The 23,385-nt window shown below is 46.3% G+C and overlaps 1 protein-coding gene and 1 long non-coding RNA gene across 9 annotated transcripts in view; both read right to left on the reverse strand.

Annotated features, from left to right (window-relative positions):
* The window catches only part of ANAPC7 (anaphase promoting complex subunit 7), a 29,364-nt gene extending 15,811 nt beyond the window's left edge, over nt 1–13,553 (reverse strand). For 2 of the 8 annotated variants that reach the window (XR_012420626.1, XM_005572236.4), the window contains exons 1-5: nt 13,360–13,553; nt 8,379–8,565; nt 7,441–7,560; nt 891–1,002; nt 120–273 (exon numbers count right to left, since the gene is read on the reverse strand). Coding sequence is in view for 7 of the 8 variants with exons in the window: in XM_005572236.4 (XP_005572293.2) it covers nt 120–273; nt 891–1,002; nt 7,441–7,560; nt 8,379–8,565; nt 13,360–13,460 (674 nt within the window). In the remaining variant the exon portion in view is untranslated. Of the gene's footprint in view, nt 1–119; nt 274–890; nt 1,003–7,440; nt 7,561–8,378; nt 8,591–11,556; nt 11,612–12,559 lie in introns of all 8 variants that reach the window. The other 6 variants (XM_045365921.2, XM_045365922.2, XM_074007794.1 and 3 more) reach the window with 6 other exon arrangements.
* Nucleotides 13,554–14,939: 1,386 nt separating this feature from the next.
* LOC141408109 (uncharacterized) lies at nt 14,940–19,446 on the reverse strand. Its single transcript, XR_012420637.1, has 2 exons — nt 19,309–19,446; nt 14,940–15,987 (listed from the first exon to the last, which is right to left on the reverse strand). It is a non-coding gene; the product is annotated as an uncharacterized lncRNA (long non-coding RNA).
* Nucleotides 19,447–23,385: the final 3,939 nt, after the last annotated feature.

Raw genomic sequence — 23,385 nt, forward strand, 5'->3', positions numbered from 1 at the left:
GAGACTGGCTGCAGCACCAAGAGAGAAGCATCTCATTTTTCTTTTTGTTACTTCAGATACACCAGAATTCCAGACAAGCAAAGGCCTCAAAAACACTGAATTAACTTTGTGGCTCTCACCAGATGGTATTGATTGCTCTTGAGTTGTCACCGGTGTGCACAAAAGCATACGCTTTGATCCACACAGATAGCCAGTCCAAGTTAGGCACGGTTTGGATCACATTCATTGTCATGGACGCCACCTCTGCCCCTTTTACAGAAAGGGACAGCAAGCCTAAACCAACAAAAAGCAGAAGAAAGAAAGTAAGGCACGATATCTCTCTTCCACATGCAAGGAGCAACGAGCTATGTTTTCCCTCGGCTAAACGGCAACTGCTTCCCTATTCTGAGCAATGCATGACAGAAAAAACATATTTTAGTATTTCTTTTCTTTTTGAGACAGAGTCTTGCTCTGTCCCCCTGGGCTGGAATGCAGTGGCACAATCTCAGTTCACTGCAACCTCCACTTTCCTGGGTTCAAGTGATACTCATGCCCCAGCCTCCCGAGGAGCTGGGACTACAGGCATGTGCCACCATGCCTGGCTAATTTCTGTATTTTTAGTAGAGACGGGGTTGTGCCATGTTGCCCAAGCTGGTCTTGAACTCCTGAGCTCAGGCAATCCACCCACCTCAGCCTCCCAAAGTGCTAGGATTACAGGTGTGAGCCACTGTGCCCAGCCAAAAACCATGATTAAGTATTTCTTGACTGAATATGTGACAACAGAATCCTATTAAATCACTCTCTGGAGGGGAACTTTTAAAAAATAAAGTTATTCTAATGTACAGCCAAGATTGAGAACTACTATCTTTGACAGTAAACATGCCATGAAAACAGGCAGAAAATATCTCTACCTAGAATGGCATCAAGGGCTAATGGGCACTGCCTCAGCACCTCCTTATAGCTGGTGACTGAAGGGCGCTCCTGACCAGCCTTCTTGTACAGGTTTGCCAGCATCATGTTTATCTGTATAAACACAAACAACAGATAGTAAAATAAGTGTATACTGCAAAGAAAATCTCTCACCATGAAGAAGTCCTAATTTTCATTACCAGTTATTTACTTTTTACTGGAAAATCTACCCACAACCCTGTGCAAATAAAGGGAAACTGACCCCATTCTTCAAAAGAAAGAATTACTACCTTTCCTTTCCCTAGCTCCTCCAATCCCTAAGAGGAAAGTCACATTTCCTTCCCACAAGGCCCAGTAATATCTGAACAAAAGACGCTGCCCTCTGGAAACTGGAACATTCATTTAAGAAATGGTAGAGAATGCTAGTTAACTTGATTCTTTCTTGATCTTAAAACAGAAGATGAACTATTTCACATAAGAAAGTGAGAAACTCCTGACATAGCTAGTTAAGAAGGATCAGATCAGTCTTTCCTAAAAAGGAAATGATACAGAAAGACAGATAAAGAAGTGTAATACTTGGCTTTTCTCTGACAATTCGACTTGTGGCTAGACTCTAGCCTAACACTTAAGGCTTTGGCCCGTAGGTACAGTCTAACTCACTAAAGTAATGCTACAAAAATCAGCTACACTATTTAAATCCAGTGAGTGCAGACAGCTGCATTTTAGCATAATTTAAATATGTAATTCATAAAGCTAAATTAAAATAATCCTACCTAACATGCAACTGGGAAAACTCAAGAAAATCTAAAAGTTCTGGCCAGATGTGGTGGGTCACGCCTGTAATCCCAGCACGTTGGAAGGCCAAGGTGGGTGGATCACGAGGTCAGGAGATCGAGACCACCCTGGCTAACACGGTGAAATCACATCTCTACTAAAAAAACACAAAAAATTAGCTGGACGTGGTGGCAGGTGCCTGTAGTCCCAGCTACTCGGGAGGCTGAGGCAGGAGAATGACGTGAACCCAGGAAGCAGAGCTTGCGGTGAGCCGAGATCGTGACACGACACTACACTCCAGACTGGGAGACAGAGCGAGACTCCGTCTCAAAAAAAAAAAGAATATCTAAAAGTTCCAAAGAATGCAGAAGTTATAGGCAAGTGATAAAAGACTTTCCTAATAGTACACAGATAAACACAATATTCCAATTTAAAATTAGATTTTTTCTCTTTTTCTTTCTGAGACGGAGTTTCACGCTTGTCACCCAGGCTAGAGTGTGATGGCGCCATCTCGGCTCACTGCAACCTCTGCCTCCTGGGTTCAAGTGATTCTCCTGCCTCAGCCTCCTGAGTAGCTGGGATTACAGCCACCCGCCACCACGCCCGGCTAAATTTTTTTGTATTTTTAGTAGACACGGGGTTTCACCATGTTGGCCAGGCTGGTCTCGAACTCCTGACCTCAGGTGATCCGCTCACCTCGGTCTCCCAAAGTGCTGGGATTACAGGTGTCAGTTACCGTGTCTGGCAAAATTAGTAGATTTTAAACACAACAGTATTTGCTAGATCATTGACCTAAGGAAGCAGTCAGTGTGAGGGCACAAAAGAAAAAAGGTCAACCCCCAATCTCTTCGATTATCTGTGGCTTGGTATGCCAGATATTTACTAGAAAGAGTGGCTCTGAAGATAAAGAACATCTGTTGCAAGATAAAGAACATCTGTTGCAATTATAGACCTACATTACATAAAACAATCTAATATAGCATTAATTCACACTAATTCAAACAATGGAATAATGAAACACTAAAAATAAAACTATTTTTTACTTGGCCTCAGATTTTCCGTATTAGGCTACTATTTTGAAAATGCAAAGAAAAATACTTAAAGGAAAACTCCAGGATTGATGTCAATACTTGTAAAGAATAAAAAGTTAAATCTAAGATCCTTTCTTGACTGCTGGTTATATTAACAAACTATGACTGATGGACTATCTGTCTCAACAAATATCAAAATTTCCTTTAAGCTACTTGACTGTCACTTTAAAAGAATGAGTTTTGAGTAATACCTAATGAAAAAGTCAGTTAATGGCCGGGCGTGGTGGCTCACGCCTCTAATCCTAGCACTTTGGGAGGCCAAGGCGGGTGCATTACAAGGTCAGGAGTTCGAGACCAGCCTGGCCAACGTGGTGAAACCCTGTCTCTACTAAAACACAAAAAATTAGCCAGGTGCAGCAGCATGCGCCTATAGTCCCAGCTACTCAGGAGGCTGAGACAGGAGAATCGCTTGAACCCAGGAGGCGGAGGTTGCAGTGAGCTGAGATCATGCCATTGTACTCCAGCCTGGGCAACAGAGCGAGACTCCATCTCAAAAAAAAAAAAGTCAACTATTTTAAAAATAGATCCTCACTTAAGAACATCATAAAGCCACATTCCACCAGTTATAAAAACAAGCAGTCATCATTTTCTAAAAACTGAGTAAGAAATTCTATGTTGGTATGTTTACTCTTAAAATGTGAACATTTACCAAGATTTAATAATCTAACACTGAAATTTTCCTTTAAAATGTGAGGGAATGTGTGGCGATGTTTACCATATATTAACAGACATTCATTTAGACATATTTTGACTCACTTCTTTGTCCTTTACACAGACTGAGAAGCCAGTTAACTCCCTAACGGACAAGAAAGAAAAACTGTAAATGTTAAAGGTTTATGTTCGAGGCACACATCTTTGCTCCTAGCTATAAGAGCACTACAGAATGAAGGATACGTACTACTGACAAATGCAGACTCATACAGTTGCTCTAAGAATGATGGCAATGAAAATCAAGCAGTGGATGCTATAAAGCTGAGATGCTTTGCCATTACTATTTTCCAAAAAAAACTCCTACAAATATCCACAATCATTTGGAAGGAGATTATGGTATATTTCTAATAAGGTAAGGAATAGTATCCTTCAAAGTTTATAATTAAAATGGCTTCTTGGCCGGGCATGGTGGCTCACACCTATAATCCCAGCACTTTGGGAGGCCTAGGCGGGCGGATCACCTGAGGTCAGGAGACCGAGATCATCCTGGCCAACATGGTGAAACCCTGTCTCTACTAAAATGCAAAAAAGTAGCCAGGCATGGGGGTGTGCGCCTGTAGTCCCAGCTACTCGAAAGGCTGAGGTAGGGAGGTGGAGGTTGCAGTGAGCCGAGATCGTGCCACTGCACTCCAGCCTGGCGACACAGCAAGACTCTGTCTCAAAAAAAAAAAAAAAAAAAAAAAAAAGGTTTCTTACAAAAGGAAGATACCTTGAGTATTGCAGCAGACATTCTTTATCTGTGCAAAAAGATTATTCTTGGAGTAAGAGAAGACTTTCATAGGTTACCAGAACAGGATTTGGTATACAACATCCAAGCTTATTATGAGAGAGGTTAATTCATAATAAACTTTCAAGTGTTTTTAACAGCAGCCAAAATCATACTGAAAAAATAGCTTCAAAAACTCAGAAAACAGTAAATAATACCTTAATATGAGGAGGTGCTTAAACATGTTCTCATCAAGTTTGGTTACTTTTAAAGTTCAGCAAGACTTGGATGAAGCAGGCCGGGCGCGGTGGCTCAAGCCTGTAATCCCAGCACTTTGGGAGGCCGAGACGGGCGGATCACGAGGTCAGGAGTTCGAGACCATCCTGGCTAACACGGTGAAACCCCGTCTCTACTAAAAAATACAAAAAACTAGCCGGGCGAGGTGGCGGGCGCCTGTAGTCCCGGCTACTCGGGAGGCTGAGGCAGGAGAATGGCGTAAAAACCCGGGAGACAGAGCTTGCAGTGAGCTGAGATCCGGCCACTGCACTCCAGCCTGGGCGACACAGCGAGACTCTGTCTCAAAAAAAAAAAAAAAAAAAAGACTTGGATGAAGCAGCACTAACTAAAATACACCAGGCTCCTACTGCTTAGATTTCCTATCTTTTAAAGGCAGGAGGATGCACACGTCATTTTACCTATAAAATTCCTTATTATTAAGCAAAAGTTGCACAAAACAGTTTTTCAATAAAGTGAGCAGGGTGGGAGACATGATAGTATTCTTAGAATATTAAATACTGATATATTCTCACATTCATGAACTTATTCAGCATTTATAAAACTAACAGAAAAAATACTATTCTTCTCATAAATAAAAAAGTAGTAAAGCTCACAAATTAGTAACATGCCCAAGTTTGCACTGCACACAGCTTGTATGCCCTAAACTCAAACTAGACACCAGATATTTTAATTTTAATTAAAGGTGTTTTCTTCACTGTAATATGCTGCCAAATCAAACACAAAGACATATTCTACACATAAATAAGGATAAAAGAATCTTACAGTATTAAGTTTCAAAACAAAAGAATAAAACCACCCCCATTACCAAAGGGGTACACCTATGGAGGGCAAAAAATGAAGTTCTAAAAAAGTATGTTTACCACCTGGAAGTGTTTTACAAATAAATCATTATTTCCTATAATAAGAAACATCAAAGGCTTCTCTGCCTATGGAGTAGCCATTCTTTATTCCTTTATTTTATTAGTAAACTCACTTTCACTTAAAAACAAAAACACGAAGAGGCCAGGTGCAGTGGCTCGCACCTGTAATCCCAGCAATTTGGGAGGCTAAGGTGGGAGGACAATTTGAGCCCAGAAGTTTGAGACCAACCTGGGCAACACAGTGGAGACTATCTCTTAAAAAAAAAAAAAAAAAAAAAAAATATATATATATATATATATATATATATATAGAGAGAGAGAGAGAGAGAGAGAGAGAGAGAGAGAGAGAGAGAGAGAGAGAGAGAGGGGCTGGGTGCGGTGGCTCATGCCTGTAATCGCAGCACTCTGGGAGGCCGAGGCGGGTAGATCACCTGAGGTCAGGAGTTCGAGACCAGCCTGACCAACATGGAGAAACCCCGTCTCTACTAAAAATACAAAATTAGTCGGGCATGGTGGCGCATGTCTGTAATCCCAGCTACTCGGGAGATTGAGGCAGGAGAATTGCTTGAACCCAGGAGGCGGAGGTTGCAGTGAGCTGAGATTGTGCCATTGCACTCCGGTCTGGGCAACAAGAATCAACCTCCCTCTAGAAAAAAAAAAAAAAGGCCAGGCATGGTGGCTCACGCCTGTAATCCCAGCACTTTAGGAGGCCGCAGCAGGCAAATCACAAAGTCAGGAGTTCAAGACCAGCCTGGCCAATATGGTGAAACACCACCTCTACCAAAAATACAAAAATTAGCCAGGAGTGGTGGTGGTGGTGGTGGGTGCCTGTAGTCCCAGCTACTTGGGAGGCTGAGGCAGGAGAATCACTTGAACCTGGGAGGTGGTGGCTGCAGTGAGCCAAGATTGCACCACTGCACTCCAGCCTGGGAGACAGAGCAAGACTGTCTCAAAACAAAAAAACAAAACAAAAATAAAAAATAGGCGTGGAGTGGTGTCTCACACCTATAATCCCAGCATTTTGGGAGGCCAAAGTGGGAGTACAGCTTGAGCCCAGGCATTTGAGACCAGCCTGGGCAACACAGTGGAACCTTGTCTCTACCAAAAATAAAAAAAATTGGCTGGGCGCAGTGGCTCCCGCCTATAATCCCAACACTTTGGGAGGCCGAGGTGGGCGGATCACCTGAGGTCAGGAGTTCAAGACTAGCCTGGCCAACATGGCAAAACCCCATCTCTACTAAAAATACAAAAAAATTAGACTGGTATGGTGGCAGGTGCCTGTAATCCCAGCTACTCGGGAGGCTGAGGCATGAGAATCGCTTGTACTTAGGAGACGGAGGTTGCAGTGAGCCCCCATGCTATTGCACTCCAGCCTGGGCAACAAGAGCAAAACTCCATCTCAAAAAAAAAAAAAAAAAAAAAAATTAGCTGGGTGTGGCAGCTTGCAACTGTAATCCCAGCTATTTGGGAGGCTGAGGTGGGAGGATTGCTTAAGCCTGGGAGGTTGAAGCTGCAGTGAGCCAGAATCACACCACTGCACTTTAGCTTGGGTGACGGTGAGACTCAGTCTCAAAAAATACTAAGTTAAACATTAAAAAAGAAAAAAAGGGCCGGGCGCTGTGGCTCAAGCCTGTAATCCCAGCACTTTGGGAGGCCGAGACGGGCGGATCACGAGGTCAGGAGATCGAGACCATCCTGGTTAATACGGTGAAACCCCGTCTCTACTAAAAAGTACAAAAAACTAGCCGGGCAAGGTGGCGGGCGCCTGTAGTCCCAGCTACTTGGGAGGCTGAGGCAGGAGAATGGCGTGAACCCGGGAGGTAGAGCTTGCAGTGAGCTGAGATCTGGCCACTGCACTCCAGCCTGGGCGACAGAGCGAGACTCCGTCTCAAAAAAAAAAAAAAAAACCAAAGAATAAGCATGTGTAGTATTCTCCAGTTATCATTTTCAACAGCTGAATTTTCAGGGTCCCCCACTCTATGAAGAGGAAGAAAATGAGAATTAGAATCATGGGTAAAATGTTCAGATGGACTCCTTAATGCATGAGAAAACATGGAGGGAGGGAGCAAGGTTAGGAGGGCTGAGGAGAAAAACACACAAACATTCAACTTACTTTGGGAGTTCTTTGTCTTGAAGGGATCCCATCAAGTATAGCAATGGCATCTTTATCTTGTTTTAGCATTGTGTAACATTCAGCCATTTTGTATTTCACTTCAATTTCAGATGGAAGACACTAAAAGACAATGAAAATATCTCTTTGAAACATTATTCCAACAATATGAAAGTACCTCAAAACATTAAACACAGTTATCATATGACCCAGTAATTCTTTTTTTGAGACAGGGTCTCGCTCTGTTGCCCAGGCTGCAGAGCCCAGTTGCCAGGCTGGAGTCCTGCAATGCAGTGATGCCAACATAATTTACTGCAGTCTTGAACTCCTAGTCTCAAGCAATCCTCCCACCTTGGCCTCCTCAGTAGCTAGGACTACAGGTGTGTGCCACCATGCCCAGTTGTGTAAAGACAGGAGTCTCACTATGTTGCCGAGGCTAGTCTCAAACTCCTGACCTCAAGTCCTCCCACGTTAGCCTCTCGAAGTGCTTGGATTACAGGTGTGAGCCACTGTGCCTGGCCTCATCGTTTACAACGAATCAGCTATCATCTAAATCAGCGGTCCCCAACCTTTTTGACACCAGGGACCAGTTTCATGAAAGACAATTTTTCCACAGATGGGGAGTGAGGGGGTGGTTTCAGGATGAAACCATTCCACCTCAGATCATCAGGCATTAGTCAGATTATGATAAGGAACGCACAACCTAGATCCTAGCAAGTGTAGTTCACAATAGGGTTTGTGTTCCTGTGAGAATCTAATGCTACAGCTGATCTGACAGGAGGCGGAGCTCAGGTAGTAATATTCACTAGCCCTCCACCCACCTCCTGCTGTGCAGCCTGGTTCCTAACAGACCAGGCACTGGGGCCTGGGGAGCCCTGTTCTAAATTTTTGGAGTCTTTCTCAAAAAAAAAAAAAAAAATCACAATTCTATCTTCGATTACCTGACTTTGTGGAGTAGATGCAGAATTTCCAGTTGAAGGTCTCACTTTTGAAGTTTTACTTAGCGCTTTCTTCTGCTGTAAAGCCATGGTATACTTACTCACAGCATTCCGATATTCCTTATCATGAAAGAGAGAATCTGCATGATACACCAAAAGCTGGTACTTCTGAGATGGGGAGAATAACTCACTAGAAAACAAAGAAAGTATATCCCCTACATAGGTTATTTTGAAATTTTAGAAGGAACACTGTTAAGTGTCTACATAAGCCTAGCGCAAAGCCTTGTATAATGACAGCTTACAAAAGAGTCAATGTACCCTGAGTGCTAGTCCCTAAAGTAAGAAACATGAAAGTTGAAAGCTGAACTCTATGCTAATATGATAAATATATCTATTGCTCAATATAATCTTCCTTTATTTAACATTAAAGCAATGATACCTATGAATCAAATCCAGTAGGAGATAGAGAAAATGTAATACATCTTTTCCTCCCTTTCAATCCAAGCTCCCCCAACTTTTTTTTTTTTTTGAAATGGATTCTCACTCTATCATCCAGGCTGGAGTGCAGTGGCGCGATCTCAGCTCACTGCAACCTCCACCTCCCAGGTTCAAGCGATTCTCCTTCCTCAGCCTCCAGAGTAGCTGAGATTACAGGCACGTGCCACCACGCCCAGCTAATTTTTGTTTTTTTTTTTAAGTAGACACAGGGTTTCGCTATGTTGGCCAGGCTGGTCTCAAATTCCTGACCTCAAGTAATCTACCTGCGTCGGTCTTCCAAAGTGCTGGGATTCCAGTTACAGTGAGCTGAGATTGCACCATCGCACTCGCACTCCAGCCTGGCGACCGAGTGAGACCCCATCTCAAAACAAAACAAAACAAAACAAAACAAAAACAAAAAAACTAAAGAAAATGCCACTATAAAAGGAGAAAGGGGGGCTGGGCGTAGTGGCTCACGCCTGTAATCCCAGCACTTTGGGAGGCCAAGGCAGGCGGATCACCTGAGGTCAGGAGTTCAAGACTAGCCTAACCAACATGGTGAAACCGTCTCCACTAAAAATACAAAATTAGCTGGGCATGGTGGCGCATGCCTGTAATCCCAGCTACTCGGGAGGTTGAGATAGGAGAATCGCTTGAACCCGGGAGGCGGAGGTTGCTATGAGCCGAGATTGCGCCACTGCACTCCAGCCTGGGCGACAAGAGTGAAACTCTGTCTTTTAAAAAAAAAAAAAAAGGCCGCGCGCAGTGGCTTACGCCTGTAATCCCAGGCCACAGGGTTTCTTTTCATTGAGGTAATGAAAACTTTCTGGAATCAGATCATGGTGATGACCATACAATTTTGTAAATACTCTAAAACCCACAGAATTGCATTATTGTGGCCATGCACTATGGCTTACGCCTATAATCCTAGCTACTTAGATGCTGAGGCCGGAGAATCACTTGAACCTGGGAGGCAGAGCTTGCAGTTAGCCAAGATCCCGCCACTGCACTCCAGCCTGGGTGACAGAGAGAGGCTCTGTCTCATAAATAAACAAACAAACAAACAAAAAACGGCCGGGAGCGGTGGCTCATGCCTGTAATCCCAGCACTTTGGGAGGCTAAGGTGGGAGGATCACCGAGGTCAGGAGTTCGACCAGCCTGGCCAGCATGTTGAAACCCTGTCTCTACTAAAAATACGAAAATCAGCCAGGCGTGGTGGTGGTCACCTGTAAACCCAGCTACTTGGAAGGCTGAGGGAAAACTGCTTGAACCCAGGAGGCGGAAGCTGCAGTGAGCCGAGATCACGCCACCGCACTCCAGCCTTGGTGACAGAGCGAGACTCAGTCTCCCCCCCAAAAAAAACAACACAACAAAAAAGTATAGTCTAGATGACTTAAGTTCTCTTCAAACTCTGTGATTCTATGTATGTAGTGAGAAATAACCATCTGATGCCTGGATACAAAAGTATTATTACACCCACAGAAGGCATTCTGATACTCATATAACATACATGTCTACTTACACATGCATAAGTTACCTCTGTAATGACACAGGAAAAAATAGTTACTGCCTCTGGAGAAAGGAAATGGTGGGGTGAGGTTCAAGACTCAGGGAAAGATACTGATCTGCATGCCCCTTCTCCACTGTTTGAATTTAACAGTGTCTACTGCCTATTCCACAAGAAATTTTAAAGTATAAACCATGAAGGGCAGAAACCTGAACATGTCCTAAAGCTAGGAAACTGCCAATCTAACCTAACATGAAAAAGCATGGGCTAAACTTAGTCTAGCCAGAGAATTAAACTGTTTCAAACTCTCCTGTAACATCTTTGAGAACTAAGAGCAAGTAGGGCCTAAATCTCCAAACGTGGAAACTATGCTTTGACAAATCACTCAGAACCAAGAACCAAGTGAAAGGTTCCAGAATAAACACAGAAGGCTGACAGAGACCAGGGCTCCTGTCAACATGAAGTGGATGGTGGCAAAATGATGGGTCTCACTAGTAAGGTCCAAAGCACACTAATGAGGCCGGGCTCGGTGGCTCACGCCTGTAATCCAAGCACTTTGGGAGGCCTAAGTCATGGGGATCACTTGAGGTCAGGAGTTCGAGACAAGCCTGGTCAACATGATAAAACTCCATCTCTATAAAAAAAAAAAAAAATTAGCCAGGCGTGGTGGTGCGAATCTGTAATCCCTGTTACTCAGGAGGCTGAGGTGGGAGGATCGCTTGAGCCTGGGAGGTGGAGGCTGTAGTGAGCCAAGATCGCACCACTGCACTCCAGCCTGGGCAACAGAGCAAGACTCTGACTGAAAAGCAAAACAAAACACCAAAGCACACTCATGAAAATCCAATGGGCAGCAGCAGCTGCATTGTAAGCACTTTAAGGACCTTTCCCTTCTGACCTAGACCAGCTTCTATAGCAGGCCAAACACTAATACATCTACAGAGTAGAAGTTTCCATGATAATGCCATTTGGAGGTAGCAGACTGGTGGCTCAGAATGGAGACTCTCCAGTCAGAGAAGACCAGGTCCAGACATTGTACTCCTCCATTTATTAGATGTGTGAACTCAGACAAGGGTATTTCACCTCCCTGAAGTTGTACTCACTTCCTCAACACACTCAATAAGCATGTGAGTGCTTAATGCGCACATCCACTGTGCTTTCAATTGCTAGGCGATGCGAAGGGTAGAAAAGTGGGAGTACCTGAGAGTCCTGGGAGTCAGAGAAGGTTCTCTAGGAGAGATGTTCAGGCTAAAACCTGAAGGAGGAGGCAGCGCTGAGATAAGGACCGTTGCAGCAGGAACAGCAAGTACAAGGGCCCAGAGAACACGCTTGGTACATTCAAATAACACAAAGAGGCCAAGCGCGGTGGCTCACGCCTGTAATCCCAAAATTTTGGGAGGCCGAGGTGGTGGGATCACCTGAGGTCAGGAGTTCAAGACCAGACTGGTCAATATATTGAAACTCCGTTTCTACTAAAATTACAAAAATTACCTGGGCATGTGGCGCTCGCCTGTAATCCCAGCTACTTGGGAAGCTGAGGCAGGAGAATCGCTTGAACCCAGGAGGCGGAGGCTGCAGTGAGCCGAGATCGCGCCACTGAACTCCATCCAGCCTGGGCGACAGAGCAAGGCTCTGTCTCAAAAAAAAACAAAAATAAATAAAAATAAATAAATAACAGAAAGAATAGCCAGAGAGGCTGGAGAGCAGTGAACACAGTAATGAGATGAAGTAGCAGAGAGTGAAGGGCAGATAGTTCCTTTCGGAGGCCATGGGAAATAATTTTCATTAGTGCAATAAATGATTTTTTTTTTTTTTTAAGACGGAGTCTCGCTCTGTCGCCCAGACTGGAGTGCAGCGGCGCGATCTCGGCTCACTGCAAGCTCTGCCTCCCGGGTTCCCGCCATTCTTCTGCCTCAGCCTCCCCAGTAGCTGGGACTACAGGTGCCCGCCACCACACCCGGCTAATTTTTTTGTATTTTTTTAGTAGAGACAGGGTTTCACCGTGTTAGCCAGGATGATCTCGATCTCCTGACCTCGTGATCCGCCTGCCTCGGCCTCCCAAAGTGCTGGGATTACAGGCTTGAGCCACTGCAACCAGCCAGTGAAGGATTTTAAGCAGGAGAGGGACATGTACTTAAGGATGGACACTCAAGGATGGAATCAGCCCAGTGCTTCAATGAAACAAGAAAGGCGCCACGCCCACCCATTAATGGAATCTCCCGTTTCTTTTTTGAGACAGGCTGTCGTTCTGTCGCACACGGTAAAGGACAGTGATGCGATCACGGCTCACTGCAGCCTCGACCTTCTGGGCTCAAGCAATCCTCCTGCTTCAGCCTCCCGAGTAGCTGGGAACTCAGGCACGCACAATCACGCCCGGCTAATTGTTTAATTTTTATTTTTCATAGAGGCAGGGTCTCCCTATGTTGCCCAGGTTAGTCTTAACTCCTGGGCTCAAGCGATCCTCCCGCCTCGGCCTCCCAAAGTGCTGGTATTAGAGGCGTGAGCCATCGCGCCCGGCCCCGTTTTCAGGGGTTTCCCAAGGCGAGAAAGTGGACCCTCCTGATACACTTAATGGGGTGACCAATCTCAGATGCGGGGCTAGAGCATAAAAACCAGGAGGCTGGGTCCCGGAGCTGCAGCGAGAGAAAAAAACGTTCTCTGGAAGGAGCCGAGAGGGGAGGATTCGGCCCAGCGATGTGACAGTCGCGCTACCCCGCGACAGGTGCCTCAGAAAACCCTCGCCTGGGTCGTCCTCAGAGCCTCTGCCTTCTATTTCTCCAAGCCGCCGCTCGCCACATCTCCGCAGGGACTTGACGCCGGCACCCAGTGAACCCAACTTGCGCTCCGAAGTCTGCTCCGCTCCACTACGCCCTCGCAGACGCCGGAGCCTCCGCTGGTGCGGGAGGCCGCTCCTTCCCGCCTGTTCCCGCGTGCCCTGAGCCCCCGGTCCCAGACCACTGCCGCTTTCTCCTCAGCCCCAGGCCGCTCCCCGCCTCAACTCACGGGTTGTTATTGCTCATTGTAAGTAACAAGCTGCTGAGGAGCCGCACGTTGGAGTGCAGCCCCGCGGCCGCCATGTCCCGCACGTGGTCTATCACATTCATCCTGCCCTGCAAGGCCGCGGGCAGCGGCGGCAGCACTGTCTCGAAAAACCGGTAAGGGATCCTTAGGGAAGACTCCAAAATGGCCGCGTCGCCGGGGTCCATCGGGTCCACACGCGGCACCGCCCCCAAGCAAAAGGTAACTACTGAAGTGCCCGAATAAAAAGAAACTCGAGTCCCTGCTCCTGTCGTGGTCCCTTTCCGGTGAAATGAGTTGTTACTTTTACGCAAAAATTACGTCATCATCCTAAACTGCAAAATTTACTGAGGACTTACAATGAGACAAAAGTCACCTTAGTAAGACTACTTGGTCAATTTGAATGAGTCTGAGAGGAATTTGGGCCTCTCAGAAATTAAAATGTGTGAGCACTTACCAGAAATAAAATATAGTAAGGTGAGGAAAAGCGCTCCAACTGGAATTAAATATTCTAATCGGGCGCCAGGGACAGACCTAACGGCTTTTACAGTCGCGCATGCGCACCAGGCAGGGGCCGCCGCCTCCCTGCTCAGGTGTTTTGTGTTCCTGCTAAAGTCAGGCTTTGTCCCTGGATGAACTTGTTAATTCGAGGGGCGTATTTTACCATGTAAAATGATTCCCTAAATCCGTGGAAATAAAGACTAGATCCAGGAATTAGCTGATACCCATATAAACCAGCATGTGTCTGGCACAGTTAACTTTTTACAAAAGTTTTACACAAGTTATTGGACGTTCACAACAATCCATAAAGTTGAAGTTGTCTTTCCCTTCTCACAAGGGAAGAAACTGCCTGCTTAAATTTTGTGCTCAGGTTGTTAAATGGTTGACTTGGAATCAGATCGCCAGTGGTTAAATGTGATGGATCGCAAACTCGAATGTATACAGAGACCAGGGAGGTAACTGAGCCAATGAGGCAGTTTAGGTATTTGAATCAGAATCCCAATATCCTCCACAATCACCCTCTCAGATATAGCCTTTCGCTCCTTTCTTGAAGGAGACAGTTGTTTTGGTCTATATTTTGTTTTCATTTGATTTTTAGAGTAACAGATGCAAAAAAAAAAATGCTCTGAAAAAATCACGGTATATCTTCACCAGTCAACTTTTTCAGCTCTTACATTTTGTCACAGTTGAAGCTCCTGTGATCCTTTTCCCATCTCATCCCCTACTCTAGTTTTCTGGATGTATGAGACCTTTGATGTGATTTTGGTAGGCATGATCACTGTGAACTTTTCTTTTTTTTTTGAGATGGAGTTTTGCTTTTGTCGCCCAGGTTGGAGTTCAAAATCTCAGCTCACTGCAACCTCTGCCTCCCGGGTTCAAGTGATTCTCCCTGCCTCAGCTTCCTGAGAAGCTGGGATTACAGGCACCTGCCACCACTGTCACGCACGTCCGTGTGAAGAAACCACCAAACAGGCTTTGTGTGAGCAACAAGGCTGTTTATTTCACCTGGGTACAGGTGGGCATGTAGGAGGATGAGCCGCAGACAAAACTCCTCAGACACCAAATTAAAGAAGGAAGGAGTTTATTCGGCCAGGAGCATTGGCAAGGCTCCTGTGTCAAGAGCTGAGCTCCCTAAGTGAGCAATTCCTGTCCCTTTTAAGGACTCACAACTCTAAGGGGGTCCATGTGAGAGGCTCATGATCGATTGAGCAAGCAGCGGGTACGTGACAGGGGCTGCATGCACTGGTGGTCAGAGTGAAACAGAACAGACCGGGAAGTTTCACAATGTCTTTCTATAATCTATAGATAACATTAGTTGCTAGGTCAGGGGTCGAATTTTAACTACCAGGCTTAGGTAAGGCAGGCCCAGGCCTGGTTTTGGGTCTGGTTCCTTGGTTTTTGGTCTGGTTCCTAGGTGCCGGGTTACCTGCTTTTTGTTTTGCTTTTCTTTCCTTTTCTGAGTTTAAAACAATATAAAACCATATGAGAGGCTGGGCGCAGTGGCTCATGCCTGTAATCCCAGCACTTTGGGATGCCAAGGCAGGTGGATCACCTGAGGTCGGGAGTTCAAGACCAGCCTGACCAACATGGAGAAACCCCTTCTCTACTAAAAATACAAAATTAGCTGGGCATAGTAGCACATGCCTATAATCCCAGCTACTAGGGAGGCTGAGGCAGGAGAATTGCTTGAACCTGGGAGGCGGAGGTTGCGGTGAGTCAAGATCGTGCCATTGCACTCCAGCCTGGGCAACAAGAGTGAAACTCCGTCTCAAAAAAAAAAAAAAAACACCTATATGAGAAGGTCTGTCTGTCTTCTCTCAGGCTGAGTTCAAAAACAGAGTCAGCAAAGGGAGATAGGGGTGGGGCCGTTTTATAAGACTTGGGTAGGTAGTGAAAAATTACAGTTAAAGGGGGTTGTTCCCTGGCGGGCAGGGGCAGGGGTCACAAGGTGCTCAGTGGGGGAGCTTCTGAGCCAGGAGAAGGAATCTCACAAGGTCATGTCATCAGTAAAGGAAGGAACAGCCATTTTCACTTCTTTTGTGTTTCTTCAGTTACTTCAGGCCATCTGGATGTATACCTGCAGGCTTGGGCTCAGAGGCCTGACATTCCTGTCTTCTTATGTTAATAAGAAAAATAAAATGAAATAGTCATAAAGTATTGGGGCAGTGAAAATTTTTGGGGATGGTATGGAGAGATGATGGGTGATTTTTCTCAGGGCTGCTTCAAGCAGGATTGGGGTGGTGTGGGAACCTAGAGTTGGAGAGATTAAGCTGAAGGAAGATTTTGTGGTAAGGGGCGATAGTGTGGGCTTCTTAAAAGGAGCATCTGTCGTATAGAATGATTGGTGATGGCCTGGATGCCATTCAATTTTGTATGAATTGAGAAACTAAATGGAAGACACAAGGTCTGAATTAAGAGAAGGAGAAAAACAGGTATTAAATGACTAAGAATTGGGAGGACCCGGGACATCCAATTAGAGAGTGCCCAAGGGGGTTCAGCATAATTACTTGCTTGGTTGGTGAGTTTTTGGGCTCTATCCTTGACAGAGTCCTCCTTTTTAAATTGGAGGCTGAGCTTGGTGAGGTGTGTTTTTATTTTTTTATTTTTTTTTTTGAGACGGAGTCTCGCTCTGTCGCCCAGGCTGGAGTGCAGTGGCACAATCTCGGCTCACTGCAAGCTCCGCCTCCTGGGTTTACACCATTCTCCTGCCTCAGCCTCCTGAGTAGCTGGGACTACAGGTGCCCGCCACCTCACCCGGCTAGTTTTTTTGTATTTTTTAGTAGAGACGGGGTTTCACTGTGTTAGCCAGGATGGTCTCGATCTCCTGACCTCGTGATCCGCCCGTCTCGGCCTCCCAAAGTGCTGGGATTACAGACTTGAGCCACCACGCCCAGCCAAGCTGTGTTTTTAAAAGACCATTAGTCCATTCTATCTTTCCTGAAGATTGAGGACAGTAAGGCGTATGAAGTTTTCACTGAATACAAAGAGCCTGAGAAACTGCTTGGGTGATTTGACTAGTAAAGACCCATCCGTTATCAGACTGTATAGAGGTGGGAAGGCCAAACCAAGGAATTATGTCTGACAAAAGGGAAGAAATGACCGCGGTGGCCTTCTCAGACCCTGTGGGAAAGGCCTCTACCCATCCAGTGAAAATGTCTACCCAGACCAAGAGGTATTTTAGTTTCCTGACTTGGGACATGTGAGTAAAGTCAATTTGCCAGTCCTGGGCAGGGGCAAATCCCTGAGCTTGATGTGTAGGGAAAGGAGGGGTCCTGAACAATCCCTGAGGAGTGGTAGAATAGCAGATGGAACACTGAGAAGTGATTTCCTTGAGGATAGATTTCCATGATGGAAGGGAAATGAGAGGTTCTAAGAGGCGGACTAACAGCGTGTAACCTACATGGAAGAGGTTATGAAATGATGACAGAATACAATGGGCCTGTGAGGCTGGAAGGAGATATTTTCCTTGGTCCAAGAACCATTTGCCTTGTGTGGGAAGAGATTGATAAGTGGAAGTTTTGGTGGGGGAGTAGGTGGGAGTGACCAGATGAGAAGGAGAAAAACTGGCCGTGAGGGACAGAAGTTAGAAAGCTAAGCTGCGTCTTTAACTACCTTATCAGCATAAGCATTGCCCTGAGCAATGGGATCTGATGCCTTTTGATGGCCCTTGCAGTGAATGACTTCAGCTTCCTTTGGAAGTAAAGCAGCCTTGAGAAGGGTTTTTATTAAAGAGGCATTAATAATGGAGGACCCTCAAGTAGTGAGGAAACCTCTTTCAGCCCATATAACAGCATGGTGGTGCAGGATATGGAAGGCATATTTGGAGTCAGTATAAATATTGACGTGTAGTCCCTTTGCAAGAGTGAGGGCATGAGTTAAGGCAATGAGTTCGGCTTGTTGAGCGGTAGTGCAGTGGGACAGAGTGGTAGTCTCAATGATAGATGTGGAAGATACTATAGCATAGCCTGCCTTTGCTGGTGAGTGGTGATTAGGCCTGGTGAAACTGCCATCAATAAACCAAGTGTGATCAGGGTGAGGAACAGGAAAGAAGGAAATATGGGGAAATGGAGTGAATGTCTGGTGGATCAGAGAGATACAGTCATGGAGATCAGGCGTGGTATCTGGAATAATGTGGGGGCTAGCCTAAAACAATAAGGTCAAGTTGTTTGGACAGAAAGGCTACAGGGCACAGCCCCAGCTCTTGTGAAAGAATTTTGACCGCACAGCCCTGTACTTTGGCTATGTGTAATGAAAAGGGTTGGGATGAGTTAGGGAGAGCTAGTGTGGCAGCAGCTTCTAGGGCTGTTTTTAAGGAACAGAAAGAGGAGTGGTAAAAGGATTTAGGATCTATGGGGTCAGCTAGGTTTGCTTTTGTGAGTTTATATAATGGTTTAGTCAGGATGGTAATACTAGGTATCCAAAGGTGAAGTACCTAACCATGCATAGGAAGGAAAGGAGTTGTTTTGTAGAAGGGGTTGGGGTTTGGGAGATTAGCCAGACACAGTCAGCAGGGAGAGCACATGTGTTTTCACAAAGAATTATGCCAAGATAGGTTATGGATGAGGAAGAAATTTGGGTTTGACTGAAGTAATGGGAGCTGTCTGTGAAGCCTTGTGGCAGTACAGCCCAGGTAATTTGCTGAGCCTAATAGGTGTCAGGATCAGTCCAAGTGAAAGCAAAGAGAGGCTGTGATGAAGGGTACAAAGGAATAGTAAAGAAAGCATGTTTGAGATCCAGAACAGAATAATGGGTTATGGAGGGGTTGTGGAGGGAGGTATTGAGGATAGGAGAGTCTATGGCTTTGGTATCATGGGTTGGATAGGCAAGACAATTTGGTTGATAAGCCACAGATCCTGAACTAACCTGTAAGGCTTGTCTGGTTTTTGGGCAGTTAAAATGGAGGAATTGTAAGGAGAGTTTACAGGCTTTAAAAGGCCATGCTGTAACAGGCAAGTGATAACAGGCTTTTATCCTTTTAAAGCATAGCGGGCTAAGGGTGATTAGGTTTTAATGGGAAGGTAAGGGGTGCATGATCGGTCTCCAAGGAGGGAGTAGAGGTGTCATATACTTGTGGATTAAGGTGGGGAGATACAAGGGGAGGATGCGAAGGAGGTTTTGAACTGGGGAAAGGGCAGTAATGAGGTGTGGCTGTAGCCTAGGAATAGTCAGGGAAGCAGATAATTTAGTTAAAATGTCTCAACCTAATAAGGGAGCTGGGCAGGTGGGGATAAGTAAAAAGGAGTGCATAAAAGAATGTTGTCCAAGTTGGCAACAGAGTTGGGGAATTTTAAGAGGTTTAGAAGCCTGGCCATCAATACCCACAACAGTTATGGAGGCAAGGAAAACACGCCCTTGAAAAGAAGGTAATGTGGAGTGGGTAGCCTCCATATTGATTAAGAAGGGGATGGACTTACCCTCTACTGTAAGACTTACCCAAAGCATCTGTGATGGTCCTGTAGGCTTCTGAGCCGATTGGGCAGCATCAGTCTTCAGCCGCTAAGCAGAGAAGATCTGGGAAGGAGTCAGTTAGAGAGTCTTAGGCCAGAGTTCCAGGGGCTCTGGGAATGGCTGCCAGGTCGGACAGTCCGATTTCCAGTGGGGTCCCGCATAGATGGGACATGGCTTAGGAGGAATCCAAAGCTGCAGCCAATCCTTGGCCCAGTGGCCAGATTTCTAGCACTTGAAGCAAGATCCTGGGGTAGGCAGGGTCAGGTCTCTGAGCCCAAGCTAAGCCATCATATCCCCTGTGACCTGCATGTATATATCCAGAGGGCCTGAAGCAACTGAAGATCCACAAAGAAGTGAAAATAGCCTTAACTGATGACAATCCACCACTGCGATTTGTTCCTGCCCACCCTAACTGATACGATATAGTCTACTCTGCCCTTAAGAAGGTACTTTGTAATATTCTCCCCTGCCCTTAAGAATGTACTTTGTACGCCTATCCCAAACCTATAAGAACTAATGATAATCCCACCACCCTTTGCTGACTCTCTTTTTGGACTCAGCCTGCCTGCATCCAGGTGAAATAAACAGCCTTGTTGCTCACACAAAGCCTGTTTGGTGGTATCTTCACATGGACGTGTGTGACAGGTGGTCCTGGAGGAATGCCTGGCTGCTGTGGTTCAGGTGTTTGGAAGTTCTTGTGTGCTGGAGATGTGGCTGGGGTTTGTCTCACAGTGGAGGCAAGGAATTGCAACTTAGAAATACGTTGCTACTTGGCTGCCTCTACTCTATTATTGTACATCATGAAGGCAAGGTTAATTAAGTCCTGTTGTGGGGTTTGAGGGCCAGAATCTAATTTCTGGAGCTTTTTTTTTAAGGTCGGGAGTGGGTTGGGTAATAAAATGTATATTGAGAATAAGACAGCCTTCTGGCCCTTCTGCGTCTAGGTTGGTAAAGTATCTAAGGGTTGTTGCCAAACAGGCCATGGACTGGGCTGGGTTTTTTGACAAAACCCATTTGACGAAAAAGAGCCTAAATGCTAACTGATTTGGGAGAAGTCGGATAAAGAAAAAGAAGCATTAACCTTGACTATGCCTTTAGCTCCAGCCACCTTTTTAAGAGGAAATTGTTGGGCAGGTGGGGGAGGGCTAGTCATGGAACAAAACTGTAAGCCAGACCGGGTATGAGGAGGGGAGGTGATAAAAGGATTATAAGGTGGGGAAGCGGAGGCTGAGGAAGAATTGGGACCTGTCTCAGCCTGGTGAGGAGCAACCTGGGGAGAAGAGGTCAGATGGGTCTGTAGAAAAGGAAGATTCAAAAGACTCAGTGATGCTTGGGGTTGGGACTGAAGGGACAGGCAGGAGGGAAAGAAGGAGGATTTGGGATGAGTCACATTGGGAACAGAGACTAGGGAGGGACCAATATGTAAAAGAATGCCTGGACATCAGCCACCTTAGACCATTTGTCCATTTTTCGACAAAAATCATCCAGGTCTTGTAAAATGGAGAATCAAAAGTGCCATTTTCTGCCTATTTAGAACCATTGTAGAGTTTGTGTTGGGGCCAAGTGGTGTCGCAGAAGAAAATAAGATGCTTTCGTATTTAGGTCAGGTGAGAGCTGAAGAGGTTTTAAGTTTTTTTTTTTTTTTTTTTTTTTTTGAGACGGAGTCTCGCTCTGTCGCCCAGGTTGGAGTGCAGTGGCCGGATCTCAGCTCACTGCAAGCTCCACCTCCCAGGTTTACGCCATTCTCCTGCCTCAGCCTCCTGAGTAGCTGGGACTACAGGCGCCCGCCACCTCGCCCGGCTAGTTTTTTGTATTTTTAGTAGAGACGGGGTTTCACCGTGTTAGCCAGGATGGTCTCGATCTCCTGACCTCGTGATCCGCCCGTCTCGGCCTCCCAAAGTGCTGGGATTACAGGCTTGAGCCACCGCGCCCAGCCTGAGGTTTTAAGTTTTTAAGAGCACAGGCTCTAAGGCTTCTGAGACAGGAGAAGGAATTTCACAAGGTAATGTCATCAGTTAAGGCAGGAACCAGCCACTTTCACTTCTTTTGTTATTCTTCAGTTACTTCAGGCCATCTGGATGTATACCTGCAGGCTTGGGCTCAGAGGCCTGACAACCATGCCCAGCTAATTTTGTATTTTTAGTAGAGACAGGGTTTCTTCCTGTTGGTCAGGCTGGTCTCCAACTCCCGACCTCAGGTGATCCGCCCACATCAGCCTCTCAAAGGGAGAAGATGGGGGAATGGAGGGCAGAAGGTTGCCCGTAGTGAAGGAGGTAAATTTAAAGAGAAAGGTAGAGACATGGAGAAGGGGGATGGTGAGCAGCCCTGGGCTGCAATGTGGGTGAGCAGCCAAAGCAGGTGTCCCCACAATTGACTTGCCACCAAGGGAATGTGGGTGAATGACCAAGGCAGGTGTCCCCGCAGTGATCAGACACCAATGGACTGTGGGTGAATAATCAGGCAGGTGTCTCTGCAGTGATTAAACAGCAAGGAAGGCTGCCTTCCCAAGTCTGTGACCGGCACCGGAGTTTTGGGTCCATGGATAAAATGTGTCTCCTTTGTCTCTACTAGAGAGGAAAAAGAACTGGAATTGGAAGGACAGGGAGATTGAAGGGTAGCGAGAGAGGGAGATTGAAGGGTAGCAAGAGAGGCTGGAGAAGAGAGTGAAAAGACTGCTCATCCGATTTGAAATTCATGAGATATTCCTTGGGCTGGTTGGTCTGAGGACCCGAGGTCCTCATGGAGTGAGGGTGACGACAGCGGACTGGTCTCCCGAAGGAGTCCTCCTGTCCCGGGTTTTGGCACCAAATGTCATGCGTGTCCATGTGGAGAGACCACCAAACAGGCTTTGTGTGAGCAACAAGGTTGTTTATTTCACCTGGGTGCAGGCAGGCTGAGTCTGAAAAGAGAGTCAGTGAAGGGAGATAGGGGTGGAGCGATTTTATAAGATTTGGGTAGGTAGTAGAAAATTACAATCAAAGGGGGTTCTCTGGCAGGCAGGGCCATGGCTCACAAGGTGCTCAGTGGGGGAGCTTTTGCGCCAGGAGAAGGAATTTCACAAGGTCATATTATCAGTTAAGGCAGGAACTGGCCATTTTCACTTCTTTTGTGATTCTTAGTTATTTCAGGCCATCTGGATGTATATCTGCAGGCTTGGGCTCAGAGGCCTGACAACCACGCCCAGCTAATTTTGTATTTTTATTTATTTTATTTATTTATTTTTTGAGAGGAGTCTCGCTCTGTCGCCCAGACTGGAGGGCAGTGGCATGATCTCGGCTCACTGCAAGCTCCGCCTCCTGGGTTCACGCCATTCTCCTGCCTCAGCCTCCCAAGTAGCTGGGACTACAGGCGCCTGCCACCACACCCAGCTAATTTTTTGTATTTTTAGTAGAAATGGGGTTTCACCGTGTTAGCCAGGATGGTCTCAATCTCCTGACCTCATGATCCGCCCACCTCGGCCTCCCAAAGTGCTGGGATTACAGGCATGAGCCACCGCACCCGGCCTAATTTTGTATTTTTTTTTTTTTTTTTTTTGAGACGGAGTCTCGCTCTGTCACCCAGGCTGGAGTGCAGTGGCCGGATCTCAGCTCACTGCAAGCTCCGCCTCCCGGGTTCACGCCATTCTCCTGCCTCAGCCTCCCGAGTAGCTGGGACTACAGGCGCCTGCCACCTCGCCCGGCTAAGTTTTTGTATTTTTAGTAGAGACGGGGTTTCACTGTGTTAGCCAGGATGGTCTCGATCTCCTGACCTCGTGATCCGCCCCTCTCGGCCTCCCAAAGTGCTGGGATTACAGGCTTGAGCCACCGCGCCCGGCCCTAATTTTGTATTTTTAGTAGAGACAGGGTTTCTCCATGTTGGTCAGGCTGGTCTCCAACTCCTGACCTCAGGTGATCCGTCCACCTCAGCCTCTCAAAGTGCTGGGATTACAGGCTTGAGTCACCACAACCAGCCGAACTTTTTTTTTTCTTGAGACAGAATCTCACTGTCACCCAGGTTGGAGTGCAGTGGTGGGATCTCTGCTCACCACAACCTCCGCCTCCCAGGTTCAAGTGATTCTCCTGC

Source organism: Macaca fascicularis, chromosome 11 (genome assembly GCF_037993035.2).
Source record: "Macaca fascicularis isolate 582-1 chromosome 11, T2T-MFA8v1.1".
NCBI lineage: Eukaryota > Metazoa > Chordata > Mammalia > Primates > Cercopithecidae > Macaca > Macaca fascicularis.